We start from the raw sequence: 21,249 nt of genomic DNA, 5'->3' as shown, positions 1-21,249 counted from the left end.
ACCAGGGCACGAACCCGTGTCCCCTGCATCGGCAGGCGGACTCTTAACCACTGCGCCACCAGGGAAGCCCAAGAGGGTTCACATTTTAAAAGCATATTTAAACAAGATCCCTGAGAATATGTTGTCTGTTTTGCTATGTAAAATATGTGACTGCATCACAGAACAGTAGGTTAGTAGGAGTTGGTGCTAGAGGATCAAAGAGCAAATACAGAAATCCTTTCCTCTGTTAGTTTTCAGTAATATTACTACTTTTATTAATATTTTCTTATAATATTATTGATATTATTACTTATTAGGAGGAAAGGAGGCAGAGCCAAAGGCAGTTGGTTTTGGCTGTCCTCCTTTGGGAGCCCCCTTCCTTGGTTGAGATATTTCCCATAAATTGTTACTGGGAGGCAGGACAATAGGCCAGATACTTGCTTCTTTCCTCATTGCCTCTGGTAGCTAAGCCAGTCAGTCAGTCGTTCCTGTCTGTGGCTTTGAATCTGGACTGACTGGGGCAGAGAAGCTGAGAGTGGAGAATTCATTTCTGTAGCAACAGCAACATTTAGTTTCCAGGAACACAAGTACTGATTTTGGGCTGTCCAGTTTGCATTTGTAATTTTTAGTCCTATATTACAGCAATAAACTAATTTCTTTTAATAGCTGTCTTTTTTTTTTTTTTTTTTTGGCCACTGCATGGCTTGTGGGATCTTAGTTCCCTGACCAGGAGTCGAGTCCATGCACCCTGCAGTGGAAGCTCGGAGTCCTAACCACTGGAACGCCAGGGAATTCCCAGTAGTTTTCTTCTTTTATATTATGAACTTTAACAACCGGATATAATAAAAATTGGGTTTAGTCTCCCAGCAAGGTTGTTGGTTTGGGCTTCTCCCACCTCCCAAGTTTTAGCAGCTTTTTACTAAATCTTTAAATACAAATAATGTGTACCTTTGATATTTCTTTTGCCGTAGAATATATCTGTGTAAAACAACTAGATGTCAAGGGTTGAAGTAAAAGGTAATTGTTCTACAACTGATAATATAGCTTTTTTTTAAACCTAAAATACGTTTGCAGTGTAGATTTTTTGATATATCATTTATGTGCATTTATTAACATTTAAATGCACATCTTGCTTTTAAACTAAAATTTTCTTATAAAATATATATCCCATGTCTTTTAAGTCAAATTAAATTTTTTTGCAGCAGGAGGGCTATTAAGAGGGATATGGAATACTTTTTGGTCATTAAAGAAAAATAGCCTGCCAAGAACTTGAGCAATTAGGAAAACTGTAAATGAAACTACCTGAACTGAAGTGCTATTTTCAGCCCTTTTAGTTATGTTTTAAAGACAAAGAAAACAATCTTAGCTTTATAGATACAGATGTTTGCTTTTAAACTTTTCTTTTGCGTATGGTGAATTATTAAAATAGCATAACATTCAAAATGTATTATTAATATATTACCTCCTTGCATAGATTGCAGGCTTTTAAGTAATGAAGTCTTAAAGTAGTAGAAAAAGTGTGCTTCATTTACTTCACTTGTTTTCATGATGCCTAAGGAAGTGTTTGATGGTAGGAAAAGTGACAATAATAATCACAGTGTACATTACACCAATAAAGTAATGGTTTTTAGCTTTTAAAAGTTTTGGTACAAAGTGATTTAACCTTCATTGTTTGCTTGGGGGAGTTGGAATCAGGAAACTTGCACCTAGTAGCCTTATGTGAATAACTTGTTTAGTTTAACCAAACAGCTTTTCACTAGAATGAAAAGAAAAAAGGAATTTGGCTGAAAGGGATTTCAGTGAAAGCATAAAAGCCAATCCTGAGCTTTAGCTGCAGTTATTTACGTAATGAGCAGGGGACTAGCCATTATAAATTGTACTGATGATGTAATTGAAAATAGTATATATCTTTGAAAGATGGCCAATGACTGAGAAAAAACGCATCAGATATAGTTACTATAATAAATGTATTAAATTTTGTATCACTTTGTCAAATATTGTAAATCTAGTTTCTATCCTTCGTGAAAGTAACAGGATCAAAGAAAAAGTGTTGTTTCTATTGTTTTTAGTTGGAGTAGCATTTATATTGTTACACTTAAGTATAACATTCAGTAGAAAGGAAAAGATAGAAGATGCAAAAGAACGGGTAGTTTATGAAGCAACACAATAGAATCCAGTGTATAAGTGAAGGAGTTAACTCTGGAAACAGTGACTGCTTCTGGGTAATATCCAAGGGAAGGAAAGATGGTTAATGACAGAAGAATTATTATATAGAAAAAGGAAGTTAAGGAAGCTGTAATAGAGTAACTTAAGTTCCTTCAGTAATCTTTTTTTTTTTTCCAGAGATATGAAAGTCCCTATACACTAATACAGGTGAAGATGAGCTCTAAAATAGTAAGATTGAGGTTCAATGTTTAACAAAAGGTGAAAGTTTGGAGCAGTTTCTGTGGGGAATGTTTTTAGGAACAGAAATTAATAAAATGAGTTGTGAGTAATAGTAAGAGTCACTTGATAATCGGGACCATTAACTTGGAGGTCAGCTAAATTTTATTGAGCAAAGCTTGGCAGTTTGGGAATAGTTGTGGGAAAGACCTCAGAGTAGATGATTAGTCGGATGGGCAAGGTTAAAAAAAAAAAAAGAGGTTACCAGTGCCACCACTACGACTACTGCTAGTAATAACGATCGTGATGATAATTTATTGTTGGCATACTATTTGCCAAATAATTTTACACGTATCATCACATTTAAGCCCTCCAGCCACCCTGGAAGCTAGATTAACAGTAAGTAAAATGTGTTTCAGAGAAATGTTATTTGCCCATTTCCTCTGCCTGTGGTTGTGTGTCCCCAGAGCTGTGTGGGGAAGGGGGGAGGCACCCTTCAGATTGTACATGCCAGAAATTATATATTTATTAACAACAGTTTTTCAGCAGATGGCAGTAAAGAATCTTAAGGAAGGTATTCTTTAAATTTGTGCAAAGGCACCATATAACCATACTGTGGCAGCAGTATATAAAACTGTATCAGTAACAGACCCAGTCTTAGACTCACAGACATAGAAAACAAACTTATGTTTACCAAAGGGGAAAGGGCGTGGGGGAAGGATAAATATATGTATAACTGAATCACTTGCTGTACACCAGAAACTAACACTACATTGTACATCAACTATATACTTCAATTAAAAAAACAAAACAAACTCAGTTTTGTTTAAGAAATACATATACACAGAAAAGACTTAAAGCATATATACCAAAATGTTAGCAGTCTGGATAATTGGATCACAGAGAATTTTTATTTTCATTTGGTTGCTCTTTTGAATTTTTCTTATCTCTTTAAGTGAACATGTTGTTTGTTTGGGGGGACTTGGGGTAGGTTGTTGATGGAAGGGTAGTAGGAAGATTGTTTAGACACACTTGCAAACAGTAATGACATCCCACTTCGTGTCTTATTCTTCTCCATCTCAGAAAAATCCATAGTGTTCTGAAAAGTCACTGTTTTGCATTGAAATTACATTTAAGCATTTTAAATCCAGATATTCCACTTAGGGGATTTGGAATCCCTAACTTCTCTCCACCCTCATAGGATCACTGTAGCCAACTTCATCACTATTTTAGAACTTCACCTTGTACCATAGTCCGTCAGAGACTGGTTTGTATGACTCGAACAGTTAAATGAATAAAGAGAAAATAGACTTAGGATGAAGGGAAACATAGTAGGTAAGAGGGAAATAATAGATTCTGTCTTGGGCAGGTAAAGTGAGCACTTAAAAATTCTTGTCTTAAAACCACACACACACAGAGTTGTGTATATTTAGTAATTTAAATTGATCTAAAGAAATACTAACTTTATCCTTTTTTCTTGTGACTGGTGAATTCATCAATTTTGTGTATTGTAAATAAACTTGATTCATTTAATGTATTGCAAAATAGTTTAAAAATAGATACCATTTTGACTAGTGACAAGTAGTAGTACATTTGGATTTTGGTTTGTATGTCTGTGTGTGTGTGTAAACAATTTTACTTTTCAATTAATAAATTAATAGTATTTAGGTAAAATCTTAAAAGTAGAATAAGAACTGTTTTCTTGTGACAGTTAGTTGCACTCCAGTCATATATTTCATATTAATGAAATCGCATTATGAGTACTGAAAAAGAAATTCCAAAACTAAAAATGTACTTACTGATTTTAGTTACACAGTAAACTTTTAAAAAAATTACATCCCCATGAGTTATTTATTTTATAACTAGGATTTTGTACCTTTTGACTTCCTTCACCTATTTCACATTCCGCCCTCCCACCTCCTGCCCCTGACAACCACCAGTCTCTTCTCTTTACCGATGAGCTTAGTAGGAGGGTTTGTCTTGTTTTGTTTTGTTTTTCTTTTTTTCAGCTTCAACATATTAGGTGAGGTCATAGGGTATTTGTCTTTCTCTGTCTGACAAATTTCACTTAGCATGATTCCCTTGAGGTCCATCCAAGTAGTCTCAGATGGCAAGATTTTGTTCTTTTTTTATGGCTAATATTTCTGTGTGTGTGTGTGTGTGTGTGTGTGTATACCACATTTTCTTTCCATTCATCTGTCGATGGACACTTAGGTTGTTTCTGTATCTTGGCTGTTATAAATAATGCTGCAGTGAACATGGGGATGCACATATCTTTTCAAGTTAGTGTCTTCATTTATTTGGATAAATATCCAGAACAGGAATTGCTGGATCATATGGTAGTTCTATTTTTAATATTTTGAGAAACCTCTATATTGTTTTCCACAGTGGCCACACCAATTTACATTCTTACCAAGAGTGCACAGGGGCAGGGGTTTTGTTTTCTCCATATCCTCACAAACACTTCTTATTTCTTGTGTTTTTGATAGTAGTCATCTTAACAGATGTGAGGTGATATCTCTTTGTGGTTTTGATTAGTGATGTTGAGCATTTTTTCATGTACCTATATGTCTTCTTTGGAAAAATGTCTATTTAGAACCTTGACCCATTTTTTAGTTTTTGGGTTTTTGCTGCTGAGTTGTATGAGTTCTTTATATATTTTGGATATTAACACCTTATCAGATATATGATTTGTAAATATTTTCTCCCATTCAGTACATTGTCTTGTCATTTTGTGGATTGTTTCCTTTGCTTTGCAGAAGCTTTTTAGTTTGATGTGGTCCCACTTGTTTATTTTTGCTTATTTATTTTTGCTTATCGTTGGCTTTGTTTTTGGTGTCAAATCTACAAAATCATTGCTGAAGCCTATATCAGGGAGCTTACCACCTATGTTTTCTTCTAGGTGTTCTATGATTTCAGGCCTTACATTCCAGTCTTTAATCCATTCTGAGTGAATTTTTTTGTATGGTATAAGAGAGCAGTCCAGTTTCATTCTTTTGCATGTGGCTATCCAGTGTTACCAACACTGCTTATTGAAGACAATGTCTTTTTTTCTATCATATATTTATCACAAATTAATTGACTATATATGGGTTTATTTCTGGGCTCTCTGTTCTGTTTCATTGATCTATGTGTCTGTTTTTATGCCAATACCATACTGTTTTGATTACTGTAGCTTTGTAATATAGTTTGAGATCACGGCACATGATGCCTCCAGCTTTTCATGTTTCTCAAGATTGCTTTGGCTTTTTGGGGTCTTTTGTGGTTCCATACAAATTTTAGGCTTGCTTGTTCTATTTCTATGAAAAATGCCATTGGAATTTTGATAGGGATTGCACTGACTCTGTAGATTGCTTTGGGTAGTGTGGACACTTTAACACACTACACTAATATTAATTCTTTGAACCCATGATAGTTTTACAATAAACTTTTGGTAAGTATTTATATAGATGAATATAAATGGTATGAAATATGTCAGTTACAGTGAATTTTGACCTTGTCTTTTATAATTCAGTATTTAATTCTTTTGATTAAAATTTATTTTAAAATGCCTATCATTTCCTGAAGGAATATTAATTTGAAATATTATATATGTGCTCCACATCAAAAATTGGCTCAAATATAGACACGTTTATCTGACATCCATAAAAAATTAGATCCTGAGAGAGCTGCCATAAACTTCAAAGCTATTGACTGTATAAATATTTGAGTTACTAATTAGTAATTGAAGTCTTTTAACGTATTCTTTGCTGTCTGGATTCCAGTATTCTTTCATTACCATGTATTCTAATTAACAAGGGAGTATAGTATCTGATTTTCTTCAGGTTTCTGTCCTTGGCCGGATACACTCAGGCATTTGTATTATTAATATTAAGCCTCAGGGTCTGTGAGTGAATAGGGTGTGATGTTGGAGAAACGAGAGACATGACTTCTTAAACATGGATGGACATACAAAATGTGAATTCAACTAAAAAGTCAGAGTCACCAAAATGTGTAGCATTTAGATTTTTAGATTGAATATGCTAGAGTTTATTATATGTAATATGAAATCTGATAAATGCTTGAGCAGCTTCTAAAAGTACAAGAGTATGGTATTTGTTTATAAAATAATGCTCTGTTGTGTTTTAAAGTGAAATTTTATTTACTTTCAAGGGATTCTTAACTGACCTTCATTGAAGGTAGGGAATTAAGATCGAAACACTAAGCTTAAAACAAATTACCAGAAGTGTTCAGAACAATTATTTGACTTTAAATATAAGCAGAAATTTAAAAAACACTCTTTGAAATGAAATGAACTTGAAATTTGTTTGCACTGTTTTGCTTAATATTTCTATATATTGATCTGGAGCTTTTATATTAGGAGAGCAGGTTTTCTATTTTAAAGAACATATCTAAGTGTTAGAAAACTTCTACTGCTTTTATTTTTTGTAGGTGGTTTCAGACCCCCTCACAGGTTTTCTACCATGCAGCAACTGAACATGGAGGGAAGGACGTATATCCAGGGCAGTGTCTTTGGGAAGGTTGTGAGCCTTTTCAGCGACAGAGGTTTTCTTTCATTACCCACTTACAGGTACACTTTCTTAATACTATTTGGTTTGTAACTCATTTGGTTGTGTTAAAGATCTTGATGCATATGTTTTTTACTTCCTCTTTCTCAAAAAGGACAAACACTGTTCAAAGGATGCCCTGCTTGCAGGATTAAAACAAGACGAACCAGGACAAGCAGGAAGTCAGAAATCTTCTATCAAGTAAGGAATCTGAGTTTACTTCCTGTTGCACATAAAAAAAGACAAATCAGGAAACCAGGCAAAACTTAGTAATAGAAGGCAATTTAGTATATTGGGAGACAGGAAACCTGGGTTGTAGTCCAGCTCTACCATTAACCAGCTATGTATGTGACCCTGTTCAAATTGTGTAAATGCCCTAGGAATCACTTCTCATTTTGGCTGGACCACATGGTCTGTAAGTACCTTGTAGCTCTAATATTTTGATTCCACTTTGTAGACAAGTCATTGGAAGTAATGACAGATGATATATGAGAAATGCTTTGTAAACTGGAAATAAATATATGGTTCTTTGTCCTTTGAGAGAGTAGTTGAACATGTACTTGATAATGGCAAAGAGATTTATTCTTACAGCTACTCCTGAGGAGAGGCCAAGGTGGCATGTGAGGGTCCAATATAAAATTGTATATGTCACATTTGCTATATGGTTATTCATTTACCTATTATTTCATGAACACATACTTGTAGTCAAGTTCTGAGTTAGCTGTAGATTCCTGTAAGGTCCTTATTAGATTTACATAGTATTTCCTGTTCTGTTTTCTGAGGCCTTTAGTTGTAAACTCTGTAACCTGAAAAATACAGTCTGCCCTCCATATCCTCAGGTTCGGCATCTGAGAATTCAACCAACCAGGGATCAAAAATACTTGGGAAAAAAAAAATTTCAGGAAGCTCCAAAAAGCAAAACTTGAATTTGCCATGCATTGGCAACTATTTGCATAGCATTTACATTGTATTGGGTATATAAGTAATCTAGAGATGATTCAAAGCACACAGGAAGATGTGTGTAGGTTATATGCAAATGCAGTCATCGCTCGGTATCTGCCTGGGATTGGTTCCAGGATTTTGGTATCCACAGAGGGTCCTGGACCCAATCCCCCGTGGACACCAAGGGACAACTGTATTTTAAATTCTCATAATGTGAAAATAAACTAATTTGTCACCATTTATTGAGATACTGCTGTGTACTGGTCATTATGCCAGACATAGGGAATTCTAAGAACAAAATATAGTGTAACTTCACAGAGTTGAAATTTCAGACAGAGAACCAGAAGTATAGGAACACAGAAGCTGCTTACATACTTTATTCATTCCATTACTGTTTACTTTATTCTCTCCATTACTGTTTATTCCACGTGCTAGGCACTAAGGTATAGCACGAGGTATACGTGACCAAGATGTTTTGCTGTTTTCAAGTCTGGAGATGCAGTGAGAGGTATAGGTAATTCTTATTATATGGTGTAATAAGTCCTAAAATGAAGATATGCACAAGACACTGTGAGAGCCCACCTAAACCAACCTAGGAGACCAGGGAAGGCTTTCTGGTAGAAAGCACATCCAAACTGAGACCCAAAGAATGAGGAGTAAATAGCTGAGGGTTTCATAAGCCATAATCATGAGTTTGGATTTTACCCTAAAGGCAGTAGAAAGTCATTTTTCTGCCAAGTATCTTTTTCTGTAATTTTCACTGTACAGTTGACCCTCGAACAACACAGATATGAACTGAGAGGATCTACTTATATGCGGATTTTTGTCACGGTAAATACTACAGTGCTGCACCATCTGTGGTTGGTTGAACCCACAAATGTGGAACTGTGGATATGGAGGGCCAACTGTAAAGTTATATGCGGATTTTTCACTGCAGAGAGAGTGGGTACCCCTAACTCCCATGTTGTTCAAGGGTGAACTGTATTTAATTTCTATGTATTATGTAGCCTATAAGAGTATGTTGCAGTATGTTTGATTTTGCTCAAATTTGGAGGAACTTATATTTGGTATATCAGTTACAATCAATCAAAAATCTTTGTCACTTATACATGAAATCTAATAATAATTTTCATCTGTGTCCATATATAGATATCCTTACTTGTAGACATCTATAAGCAGATATAGATAAAAAGTGGTTTACAATTTAAAGATTGCTTTTATGTTAACTTACTTAATATTCAGAATTAGTTTACTTATGTAAAAAGGTGCCAGAAATATCCCCACTTTACAGATGCAAAACCTGAAGCACAGAGGGGCAAACTGAACTTGAAAGTCATGCAGCTATAGTTACAGTGTCAGAAATAGGATTTCCTCACTGTGAGCCAGTGCTCTCGCCACTCCTGCCCCACCAGAATACAGCAGATACTGATACAATTTTTCTGCTTGGCGAAGGAAACCTAGAGTAGTTTGAAATCTGATTTTATATAAAATCTACCTCTGCAGTCCCTCCATTCTGTATCTTTCCTAAAGGACAGTAGAGCTATACTGAAAGAATTGATTGAAATTAGTAAATAATGAAGAAAAATTATGTAACATAGTAATAGTTTGAAGTGTAGTAGTTGGCATAATTTTGTATTATTATCATATTAGGTTATCTTTTCCTGGGTGACCTATACATATACCAGTACATTCTCAGGTAATATTATTTTACTCCTAGGTACAGTTTAGCAAAAATAATTTGCAGCTCAAATTGTAGACTAGTCTTTGTTAACATCTTTACATTGCATTCAAAGATGTGAACTTCACAACTTTGAATACTATGTTGTATTTATATATGGGCTGTACCAGAACATCTGTTGTTTGCTTTAAAGTTGATAGATTGGAAAATAAAAGACTTGAAACTTCTCCTTGATACCGAGAGCCCTTATGCCTAGGCTGACACAAGAGTAAATATTACTGCTGGGCCACGGGAGCTTTTACTCACCCTGTATCCAGAGTTTCAGAGCAACCACCTTAGGGGTTGGCAGGTTGGTCATTCATTATCAGTCTGTCTGCTGCATCATTGTTAACAATCTCTTTCTCTCTCTGGTCAATTTAGGCAGCCAGCTGTAGGGGGCACAAGCTCAGCTCCGAGAGCACAAAAGGCCATTGTGAATCATCCCAGTGCTGCCCTTATGGCTCTTAGGAGAGGATCAAGAAACCTTGTCTTTCGAGATTTTACAGTGAGTAAGCCTCGAAAGCCTTATCTGTAAATGTGTGCACGCTGTGTGATTTAGATCTTTATTCTTTTTCTTTTCTTTTCCTTTCTAAGGATGAAAAAGAGGGACCAATAACTAAACACATCCGACTAACAGCTGCCTTAATATTAAAAAATATTGGTAAATATTCAGAATGTGGTCGCAGGTGAGTAATCTGTTTTCTGTAGCCAGAGTGAATCTAGATTGTTTTACTTTTACCCATAAGTTAATAAGGTTAGATGTCTGCATTTTATTCACTGCTTTTCTCATCAATTTTTGGATATGTCCGAAAGCTTATGTCAAGCTCAGGCCGTCATGGATTCTTAAAAGCCAAAAAAATAGAAGTTGAAACAACCAAAAGGTTTTCTTTTAACTTGTTTCATTAGGTTAAATTTCTTGCTGGTCATAGAATTTAAGTTTATTTTTTTAATATTCATTTATTTTGGCTGCATTGGTTCTTCATTGCTGCGTGTGGGCATTCTCTAGTTGCGGCAAGTAGGGGCTACTCTTTGTTGCGTTGCACAGGCTCTAGGTGCACGGGCTTCAGTAGTTGTGACACGCAGGCTCGGTAGTTGTGGCTTGCGGGCTCTAGAGCGTAGGCTCAGTAGTTGTGGAGCACGGGCTTAGTTGCTCCGCAGCATGTGGGATCTTCCTGGACCAGGACTCGAACCCGTGTCCCCTGCACTGGCAGGCAGATTCTTAACCACTGCGCTACCAGGGAAGCCCTGGTCATAGAAGTTAGAGCAAAAAGTAGATCTACAAGAGAAAACTTAGGAGTTTACTGGGAGGAAAAATGAATTGCTCACTTGAATCATGTGGAATTAGAATGGAATTCAGTTTGATAATTACCGTTTTAATGAAACCATCAAAGCCATACGTGTGCTGAGATTCACTATAATACTCTGAAGTTTTAAAAGTTACATTTTAGTGAACTTAAGAGAAAACTTAGGATTTTGTAGATCTGTAGCAACTGGAAACAATAACTCTAACCCCTAGGGAGAGCAAATGTGGATTTGCCTCCTTTATCTCCCTTGAAGCTTGAAGCTAATATTCTAGTATTATTCGTCCTCCATCTTCAGCTGACCCAACTCAGGCTCCTTCATTGGGAAGGTGTCCTCTGATGCGTCTTGCCTTCCAGATAGTGATGTTCTCTCCTGGTCTCTCTCCTCTCACATACTGTTAGTCGAATCTACCTTGGTTCTCCTCCCCCCATTTTACCTCGTGTTGGGTCTTTAATGATATTTCTTGCAGTAACCTTCCAACTGGACTTTCCAAACATAAAAACAGTGCCATCGATTACAAAAAAAAAAAGCAATTAATTTAACTATGTCAAACTTTAAAGCTTCTGCAAATTAATGATGAATAAAACTTGAAACTAAAAGTTTTAAAAAGTATTTTTAATGACAAAAGTTACTATATTTAGTGTATCAAGTATTCCCACAGAGGAATAAGAAAAATTCTTAACACTCAAATGAAAAATAAGCATAGTTTTTCAGGGAAAAAAAAAGAAATAGGAAGGTTTTGTCACTAGCATCTCCCAGCATCATTCATGAGTTCTTCCTTCCTTTCTAACTGTATTTCCCTCCCCACCCCTCCTTTTGCTACATTTCAATTTTAGCCAAACTAAACCACATGCAGATTCCAACCATGCAAGACGTCTTTCGTGTCGCACTTTTGTACATTTGTTCCAGTGCTATACTGTCCTCCCTGTGTTGTGGCCCATTTAGTATCTGCAAGCCCTCCGTGATTCAGCTCAGACGTTGGCTTCTGTGTGTTGCTTTTCCTGGGCTGTGTCCCCCTTCCTCACTGAGTTTGTTCTTCTCTATTTTTGTAACATGTCTGTCTTATAACATTTCATCTTAGTGTTTTGTAAGTAGTTTTTTATGTGGCTTTTTTCCACTTCTGACCTAACTACAGATTTTCTCTGATTAATCTTTGTAGCCCAATTGCCCAATACATCAGAGATAATCCCTACTTCCTATTCATCCTTCAAGACTCAACCCAGGTCACCTCTTCCTTTCCTGACATCTCCCTCACTACCTACCCTTGACCTAAGGTGCCCCCCACACATTGCTTTGTTACCACCTTACATGATGAGATCTGTGAAAGCAGGGGTTGAATATTTTTGTTTTTGTGTCCTCAGTGCCTAACATAGTGTTGGGAATATAACAGTGATTCAATAAATATTTGACTGATAGACAGATGGAAGGGAGGAAGGTCTCAAAAATTCATTTTTTCCTAGAGCTCTGATCTGGAATTTGTATAGACAGCTAGAATTCTGAAAGTAATTTTATAACTTTTCCCTCACATTCAAATTGTACATTCTTAGGCTTACAGCAGAGCCACTCTGGCTACATCTAATATAATTATTGAACCAAAGTTTTCATCTTACAGTTTGTGTTTTGTTGTTGATTTTGTTATTTTATTTAACTCTAAACCTTCTAGATGTCTTTTGGCATCTTCAGGTGCTATGATCTTAGAAAAGCAGAAGCAAAAGAATTAAAACAATCCATTAAATTCTTCCCATTCACCCTCCCAGTCTGGGTTGAAATCCCCATGTAGAACCTCTATTGAATATTCCAATAATGAGGAGTTTTGCTAGAGCAGGAGTACTGACAGAATCTGGCAAAACATATGTGAAGAAAAAAGTATAGGAAATCAGATATTGCAAAAGATAATTCTTTGTTGATATATTTCCTTGTCTCTGGTGGAGTAAGTTAACGGGTGTGATTTTTTTTTTTTTAAACTAAAGCAAATTCTATTTGCAATAAGAAAATTACAGGTCAACAGGAAGATATATGGAAATTTACTTTCATTCTTACAGTACAGTATACTGAAGAGTATGAAATGTCAGCATTTTTAAAAATTTTAAGTTCAGAATCTGATTGAATAATGTAAACTTTGGGGCTTCCCTGGTGGCGCAGTGGTTGGGAGTGCGCCTGCCGATGCAGGGGACACGGGTCCGCGCCCCGGTCCGGGAAGATCCCACATGCCGCGGAGGGCCCAGGCCCGTGAGCTATGGCCACTAAGCTTGCGCGTCTGGAGCCTGTGCTCCGCAACGGGAGAGGCCACAACAGTGAGAGGCCTGCGTACCACAAAAAGTAAATAAATAAATAAAAATAATGTAAACTTTTTAAATGCAGTTTATCTCCTTTATGACTAAACTTGAGCTTTGGAGAATTGCAATATGTTTCTCCTCTTTTTGATGTATACCTTTTGTCAGTGTAACACATGGGTCTTATTTAAAAATCAAATGATACTTTCACTAATAATGAACAATCTGAAAAAGAAACGAACAGTTCTATTTACAATAAATCAAAAGAATAAAATAATCACATTAACCAAGGAGGTGAAAGACTTGTACATTGAGAACTATAAAGCATTGCTGAAAGAAATTAAAGAAGATGTAAATAAATGGAAAGACATCCTTTGTTCATGGATTGGAAGACTTAATATAGTTTAGATGTCAATACTACTGAAAGCAATCTACAGATTCAATGCAACCCCTATCAAAATTTCAGTGACATTTTTGCAGAAATAGAAATATTTGTTCTAAAATTCATATGGAATCTCAAGGAACCTTGAATAGCAAAACTATCTGGAAAAGGGAGTACAAAGTTAGAGGACTCATACTTTCTGATTTCAAACTTCACTGCAAAGCTATAGTAATCAAAACAGTGTACTGTCTTTAGTGACATAAAGACAGACATATTAACCAAGGAAACAGAATGGAGAGCCCAGACATATGTGGTCCTTGCATATGTGGTCAAATGATTTTCAGTAAGGATGCCAATTCTCTGTTCAATGAGGAAGATAGTCTTTTCAACAAATGGAGTTGGGAAAACTGGAAATTCACATGCACAAGAATGAAGTTGAACCCTTACCTAACACCATATGCAAAAATTAACCCAAAATGCATCAAAGACCTAAAAGTAAGAGCTAAAATTATAAAACTCTTAGAAAAAGCTTCATGACATTGGATTTGACAGTGATTTCTTGGATATGACACCAATGGCACAGGCAACAAAAGAAAACATAGATTGAATTTCATCAAAATTAGAAACTTGTGCATCAGAGGACACTATCAATAGAATAAAAAGACATTCAACAGAATGGGAGAAAAGAATTACAAATCAGATATCTGATAAAGGGGTTAATATTCAGACTATATAAAGAACTCCTAAAACTCAACAACAAAAAGAAAACAAACCAAATCAAAAATGGGCAGAGGACTTGAATAGAAATATCTCCAAAGAAGACAAATAAATGGCCAATAAGCATATGAAAAGATGTTCAACATTACTAATCATTAGGAAAATGCAAATCAAAACCACAATGAGGTACTACTTCAAACCCATTAGAATGTGGCTATTATTAAAAACAAACAAACAAAAAATCGAAAACAATTAAGTGTTGGCAAGAGTGTGGAAAAATTGGAACCCTTGTGTTGCTGATGGAAATATAAAATGGCACGGCCACTGTGGAAAAGAGTGTGACCATTCGTCAAAAAATTAAACATTTCATTCAGCAGTTCCACTTTTGGGTATATACACAGAGGAATTTAAAGCAGGGAGTTGAACAGATATTTATGCACCATTTTCATGGCAGTGTTATTCACAGTAGCCAAAAGGTAGAAGCATCCCACCGGTCCATCAACAGAGGACTGGGTAACTAAAATGTGTGTGTATATGCAATGGAATATTACTCAGCCTTAAAAAAAAAAAAGCCTTAAAAAAATAATGAAATTCTGATACATTCTACAACATGGGTAAACCTTGAAGACATTGTGTTAAGTGAAATAAGCCAGGCACAAAATGACAAATATTGTATGATTCCACTTAAATGAGGTACCTAGAAAGTAGAACAGTGTAACAGCCCCCAGCAGGGGGTTGGGGGAGTGAGGCAGTGGGGGGTTCTTGTTGGTTGTGGGAAGGTGAAAAAGTGCTGGCGATGGATGATGTTGATGGTTGCACAACAGTGTCAGTGTACTTCATGCCCCTGAACTAAACACTTAAAGATGGTTAAAGTAGTATATTTTGTATTACGTACATTTTACCACAATTTAAAACTAAAAACAAGAACAAAGGAGGGATTTGGGGAAAATGCAGAGTGGCTACTAATGAGTATTTGGTTTCTTTTGGGGATGATGAAAATATTCTAAAATTGATTGTCGTGATGGTTGCACAATTCTGTTAATATACTAAATACCACTGAATTATACACTTTAAACAGGTGAATTGTGTAGTATATGAATTATGTCTCAAGCTGTTATAAAAAGTTTTTTAATTAAATGGTAAAGCTTATAACAAACTATATAATCCCCTACTTCACCCTTCCTACCCACATCCAAGGAAGAACTTTCAACAAGTTGAGCTAATTTTTCTGATATTTGCCTCCATGTTTCTAAATAACATGTTTATGTTACTATTTCTTAATTTACCTATTTTACACTTTACCTGTTGACTCTCTTTCTATTGAACACTGTTAAAACCTCTCTTCCTTACGCTTTTCATTTCCTCATAATATTGTTACATCTTAAATCAGATGTTGTTGTATTGTTTGATGCTGAGCCACGTGCTACTGTTTTACATTTCTTTTTCTCTCTTTGTTTTTGTGGGGTTAATGATTGTCTTGCTTCTTCATTAGCTATTAATGGGCCTAATGCTGATTTTCTCATATATTTCAATCAGTATCTTTCAAGCCTATGTATAAGCTATCTAAAAAACACAGTTGTTAAACCTCTCTCAGTTCTACATTTTTTTCCCCTTGGAAACTGGCCTTGGTGGTCTAGACAGCTTACTTTTATAGGCCTGGTACACAGCTGTCCTTGGGAATTCCTTCTATGTTGAAACCTTTTTCTTGAATCCTACTTACTTCTTTTACTTGAGTTCCTCCCTCACTGTAGTAAGGTACGTCCTCCAATAATTTCAAGACCCTACCTGTCTGAAAATGTTTTTAGTCTACCCTTAGTCTTGCTAGTTTGGTTAGATATAGAATTCTAGACTGAAAAATCACTTTCCTTTAAAAATCTGAGGACATTGCTCTAATGTCTTCTAGCATGCAGCTTTGCTGTTGACAAGTCCAGTGACATTCTGATTCCCATTCCTTTGTATGAGATCTATTCCCCCCCACCCCCGCACCCTCCAGAAGTTGTTAGGGTCTTTTTTTTTTTTCCCCAATTTCTGTTATTCTGAAATTTCATGAATGCTGTGTCTTGTTGTAGGTGTTTTTTGTTGTTGCTGTCATTAAAGTGGGCATTTCATTTCAGTGGATCCTTTCAATCAAGAGATTCATGTCCTTAAGTAATGGGACACTTTCTCAAATGTTTCTTTTTATAATTCCCTGCTATCCATTGTCTGTTCCCATTTCTAGAACTTCTGTTTTCTTTGGATGCTAGACCCTTGTAGAGTGATCCTCTAACTTTCTTTTCTTTCTTAGCTTTCATTTTTGTCTGTTTAATCTGTTTTCTAGAAACTTCCTTGACTTTATCATCAAATCTACTGCATTTTTACTTCATCTGCCATGCTTTAAATTCTAAGAGCTCTTTTTAAGTTGTCAGTTGTTGCTATTTTTATAACATCCTATTCATAGGTTGAATACAGTGCTTGCTCATCTCTCTCTCAGGATATTAATGCCAGTATTTTTGAAGTTTCTTCTGCTCCTAGTATGGTTGCTGTGTACTCGAAATTCCTTGAAATGTCTGAGGATTTGGGGCTTCGTGTTATATTTTAAGAATGAAATACCTGCTAGCTAGTTGGAAGCTCTGGATGCATGACCCCCACGTGTCACTAGTGATTGCCATTTTAGGGTGACCCCCGATGAACCAGTTTGTTTTCTAGAAGCCCCTCAAACGTCAGTCTTCGTAGAGATTGTTTCTCCAGAGAAGAATCTTTGATTTCCTTGCCTTTGAAGGAGAGTCCGTGAGGGCCTGCACTGTGGAAACCGAATTGGGGGTGGGGTGGGCAGGAGGACCTCACTGGGGTCCAGTACGTTCACTTTCCTTCACGCCGGCTATGTCTCTGTAAATCCTAACCCTTTCTGGTTTAGTTTCTCCAGAAAATAAATTTCTTTTATTCATTTTGGGAGGGAAAGGAGATAAACTTGCATCAAACTGTGCTATTTCCCTAAAAGCTGATTTGTGTCTTAAATTGTTTTCACTAATGCTACTTACAAATTATTTCTTATCTATTAAGTGCATTAAAGTGACACAATGTTTATGCTTTGTTAAACATATCAAAAAGATAAAGGAACTTTTGAAATTTGAAATTGAAAGAATATCATTTTATACAACAAAAAAGGCATATTTCATTTTTTTATCTAGTGAGTGCTTATTTAATTCTTTAAAACCTCCCAATATAAAAGATATTAATTTATATCAAAATGAAATGGTTACTTTAAAATCATCCTAGTGATTGAAATGTAGTCTTTCTAGTTTTATCCATGTGACATAAAAATAAAAGAAAGAATACTTTTTTAACATGTGACTGTTCATCAATTTGGAAAATATGATTTTATTTGTTAAGCTTTTGAAAGTAAAGGCTTTTTCCTTTGTCAAAATGTTCATTGATTATAGAGGGGAAATAATTTGATTCCACTTAGTAGGTTATTTTTAAATCGAGTTTTTTATGGCTGTTTTTTCTTTTCCAGAAAAAGAAATGGTAGACATTTTATAGTTCATTTAAAAATTTGTTAAATAAACTTTTGAAGTAAATCATGCCTAAAGAAAAGTAAAAAACAACAGAAGTGTGAAGCTCAATGAACTGTCACAAAGTGAACCACCACATAACCAACCATCCAAGTTACGAAATTGATCAACACCAGTTCCACGGAGTCCCTCCAAGTGACCCCGGTCTTTACCCCGTCCTTGTCTGTGGGACTACTGTCCTGATCTGTAACACCATAGATTAACTTCACTTGATTTTGAACTTTATATAAGTAAAATCATGTAGTATATTTTTCCTTGTGCTAGCTTTTTTTTCCTCAACATTGTTTGTGAAATTCATTCACGTTGCATGAAGCAGTACTGTGTGTATATAGCAGAGTGTAGAATTCTGTCGTATGAATATACTCAAATTTATTTTTTCCGTATTCTATTTTTGATGGACATATGGGTTGTTTCCAGTTTGGGACTATTAAGAATAATGCTGCTATGAACATTCTATGAACATTTTTTGGCCGTATATGTACATATTTCTGTTGAGCTTTTATGAAGGATTGGTGAGTTCATTGGTGCTTTATTTTAGTACATAACACCAAACAATTCCAAAGTGGTTTTACCAATTTACACTCCCTCCAGCAATGTTATGAGAGAGTCTCAGTTGCTCCACATACTTGCCAACATTTGCTATTGTAATTTTAATATTTAATTTTAGCCATTCTTTTGGGTGTGTGGAGTGTGTACATATGGAAATTCCAAAAGCAAATACCCTAACAGCCAAAAAATGTATGAAAAGATGCCCAACTTATTAGACATCAATCTCAATTTTTTTAAACAGTTTTACATATTTTTTTTTGTTTCACTTTGTTTTGCTATGGTAAAGATGACTACAGTCCCCACATGTTAAATTTTGGCTTTGAATTTCTTTGTTCCTATAAGTTGTTTCCTTATATTGTTTTTCATTCAAAATTTAGAAGTCTTTCTGCTAGTTCCTTTTACTCAGGGTTATTTAAATGAGGGCACTGAATCTCATGGGTTCTTTGGTAATCTCATGCTCGTTGATTTTTTTTCTAACATTTAATGTGAAAATTTTCACACATAAGGCAAACTTGAAATAATTTTGCAGTGAACACTCATATACCAGTCACCTAGCTTTTACCATTGACATTTTAGGTATGTACTTTCTTTATCACGTATCTACCCATCCTTCCATTTCTGGCTGATTTACCACTTTTCTCCTCAACCCTTGGCATCACTGCCTGTAGACAGTACTCATTTTTTATAATTTCTCTTCTTTATATACACAGTCACAGCAATATTGTAATTTGAGGGGTGGAAACTTTCTTTCAAAGTCTATAAATTTTTTAAAAACACCTTCTTTATGGAGTAATGTGGTATTCAGGTGATAGTTAAGCCAAATGTTGGCCTGGCTTATTTTGTTTCCTAATAAAAAGAAAGAAACTCATCATACCTACAATATAATTTTTATTTTCAAGTCATCTCTTAAAAGCAGCCATTTTGTTCCTCTCCAGCTGTTTTCTGACATGATCTGAATTTTTATTTTTTTTTCCAAGGACACTTAACATGAGAGCTACCCCCTTAACAAATTGTTAAGTGTACATTACATTACTGTTGACTGTGGGCACAGCGTTGCTCAGCAGGTCTCTGAGCTTTTTCATCTTGCTTAACTGAAACTTCATGCCTGACGATTAGTAGTTCCTCACTGCTGCCTCCCCCCACAGGGAGGCAAACACCATTCCACTCGTTGATCCTTTTTATGAATTTGACTGTTATAGAGACCTGATCTGAATTTTCTAGACGCATGAATGAGGAAGAATACAGAATTATGATGGGTGGTCTCCCTTATTCAGAAAAGTACCGTGGAGAAAAGGCAAACAGACTCGTTGCCTAATTCTGCCACTACTGTTTAACTAAGTCATTTCAGTTTGGGGTGCCTCAAGTTGGCCTCAGTTTACTCTTCTGTAAATTGAATGGGTTAAACGAGTTGTTTCCCAGATCCCTCCTCCTCCTTCTGCAATGCTGTATTAACATTTACTGAGTACGGAACTTTGTATTGTTTTTCCTTAAACTTTAGTTTCTAAATTTGCAAAATCCGTAAGGAGTCATCATTGTGACCTTGGATACTGATGAACTTCTATATGTTTTTTTCCAGATTGTTAAAGAGACATGAAAACAACTTATCAGTGCTAGCCATTAGTAACATGGAAGCTTCCTCCACCCTTGCCAAATGCCTTTATGAACTTAATTTTACAGTTCAGAGTAAAGAACAAGAAAAAGACTCAGAAATGCTGCAGTGAAAAACAATTCCACTTCTATAGTGGGGACTCAAAAAAAGTCAGATACATTTCACATACTGTTACTGAAGAAAGCACCAAGTCTTAATGGAACAGAGACCATAGAATGAATTCTTTTATCTCCTCCCATGATGCTGAGGGGAAGCTTCGTATTCTGATCTCTGAGTGAATCCCTTTGTTCTCTGTTTAAAAAAAAAATCTAAGAAGAAAAAGAAGAAAAAAAAAAAAACTGCTGTGGGATTGTCAACCAGCTTATCTGCAGGATGTCTCTCAGATCTGATCCTGATGGAAACTGGTATGATCAGAATTCAGTACCATCCACATTGGAATATACATGGAATATTGTAAAACCTACATGAGCAGATGAAATAGAAGCATTAAATATTTTTATCTATATCCAAAAAGGAGCACATTTTTATATTTACAAAACCGTTTAAGCTGGTTTGAATAATTAAAAAGTTTCAGCACACCTATACCCCCTGATCTCAGAGGGGGCCACCAATATCTAGCTATGGATTGTGTGTTTTGTTTAGAAATCAGTAGCTTGGTTTTCTTACTTGAGCCAATATATTTTCACTTATTTATTATCATAAAAATTTACCAGTCTGAATAGATCTTGTAAATATTTGTGAATAGAACGAACACCTTTCATGCCACTGCAGCCACTGGAAATACATTCTGTGGTGTCCTAGAAGCATTATTGGTAGGTTCTAAAGTTTTCTAGACTTTCCTGTCAATTGTAAGTAATTGTGATATATTCTATGCAGTGGATGAATGTTCTTTAAATTTGTGTAAATACTTCTGCAAAGGTACTGAAGCTGTAAAGTCAAAACAGTTTTGTGGAACTGTGATTTTTTTTTCTTTTTTTTTTTTTCTTTTTTTTTTTGTATTATACACCTTGTAGAACTCATTTTGCTGGCTGAAAGAGTATGGAATAATATATCTCATGTCATTTTTGTAGAAGAAAAACTATTTGAAGGTATTTTTTGGTTTTCCCTAACATGTATCCACTGTAAACGTTTGTCATGTGCAAGCTCAGAGCTTGGACAGAATTTTTTGTATTTGTAAATTGGTTTAAATACATGGAATTTTATACAGGTTTTCTCCTGTGTTATATATGCATTATGTGCAGGTATGATATTTTCTTCACTACTTTTTCTATCTTAATATAGTGTGGAATTTTATTGTAT

General features: G+C 35.5%; 1 protein-coding gene across 1 annotated transcript in view; it reads left to right on the top strand.

Annotated features, from left to right (window-relative positions):
* The window catches only part of ARID2 (AT-rich interaction domain 2), a 171,469-nt gene that overhangs the window by 149,964 nt on the left and 256 nt on the right, over positions 1-21,249 (top strand). The window contains exons 18-22 of the mRNA XM_007463831.1: positions 6,793-6,931; positions 7,024-7,109; positions 9,949-10,072; positions 10,162-10,253; positions 19,918-21,249. The exon at positions 19,918-21,249 is cut by the window's right edge and continues 256 nt beyond it. Coding sequence (XP_007463893.1) covers positions 6,793-6,931; positions 7,024-7,109; positions 9,949-10,072; positions 10,162-10,253; positions 19,918-20,062 — 586 coding nt within the window. The 3' untranslated portion in view covers positions 20,063-21,249. The remainder of the gene's footprint in view (positions 1-6,792; positions 6,932-7,023; positions 7,110-9,948; positions 10,073-10,161; positions 10,254-19,917) is intronic.

This window comes from Lipotes vexillifer, unplaced genomic scaffold (genome assembly GCF_000442215.2).
Source record: "Lipotes vexillifer unplaced genomic scaffold, Lipotes_vexillifer_v1.1 scaffold1587, whole genome shotgun sequence".
NCBI lineage: Eukaryota > Metazoa > Chordata > Mammalia > Artiodactyla > Lipotidae > Lipotes > Lipotes vexillifer.
The sequence above is the reverse complement of the archived record's forward strand: the minus strand, read 5'-3'. Positions and strand labels throughout refer to the sequence as shown.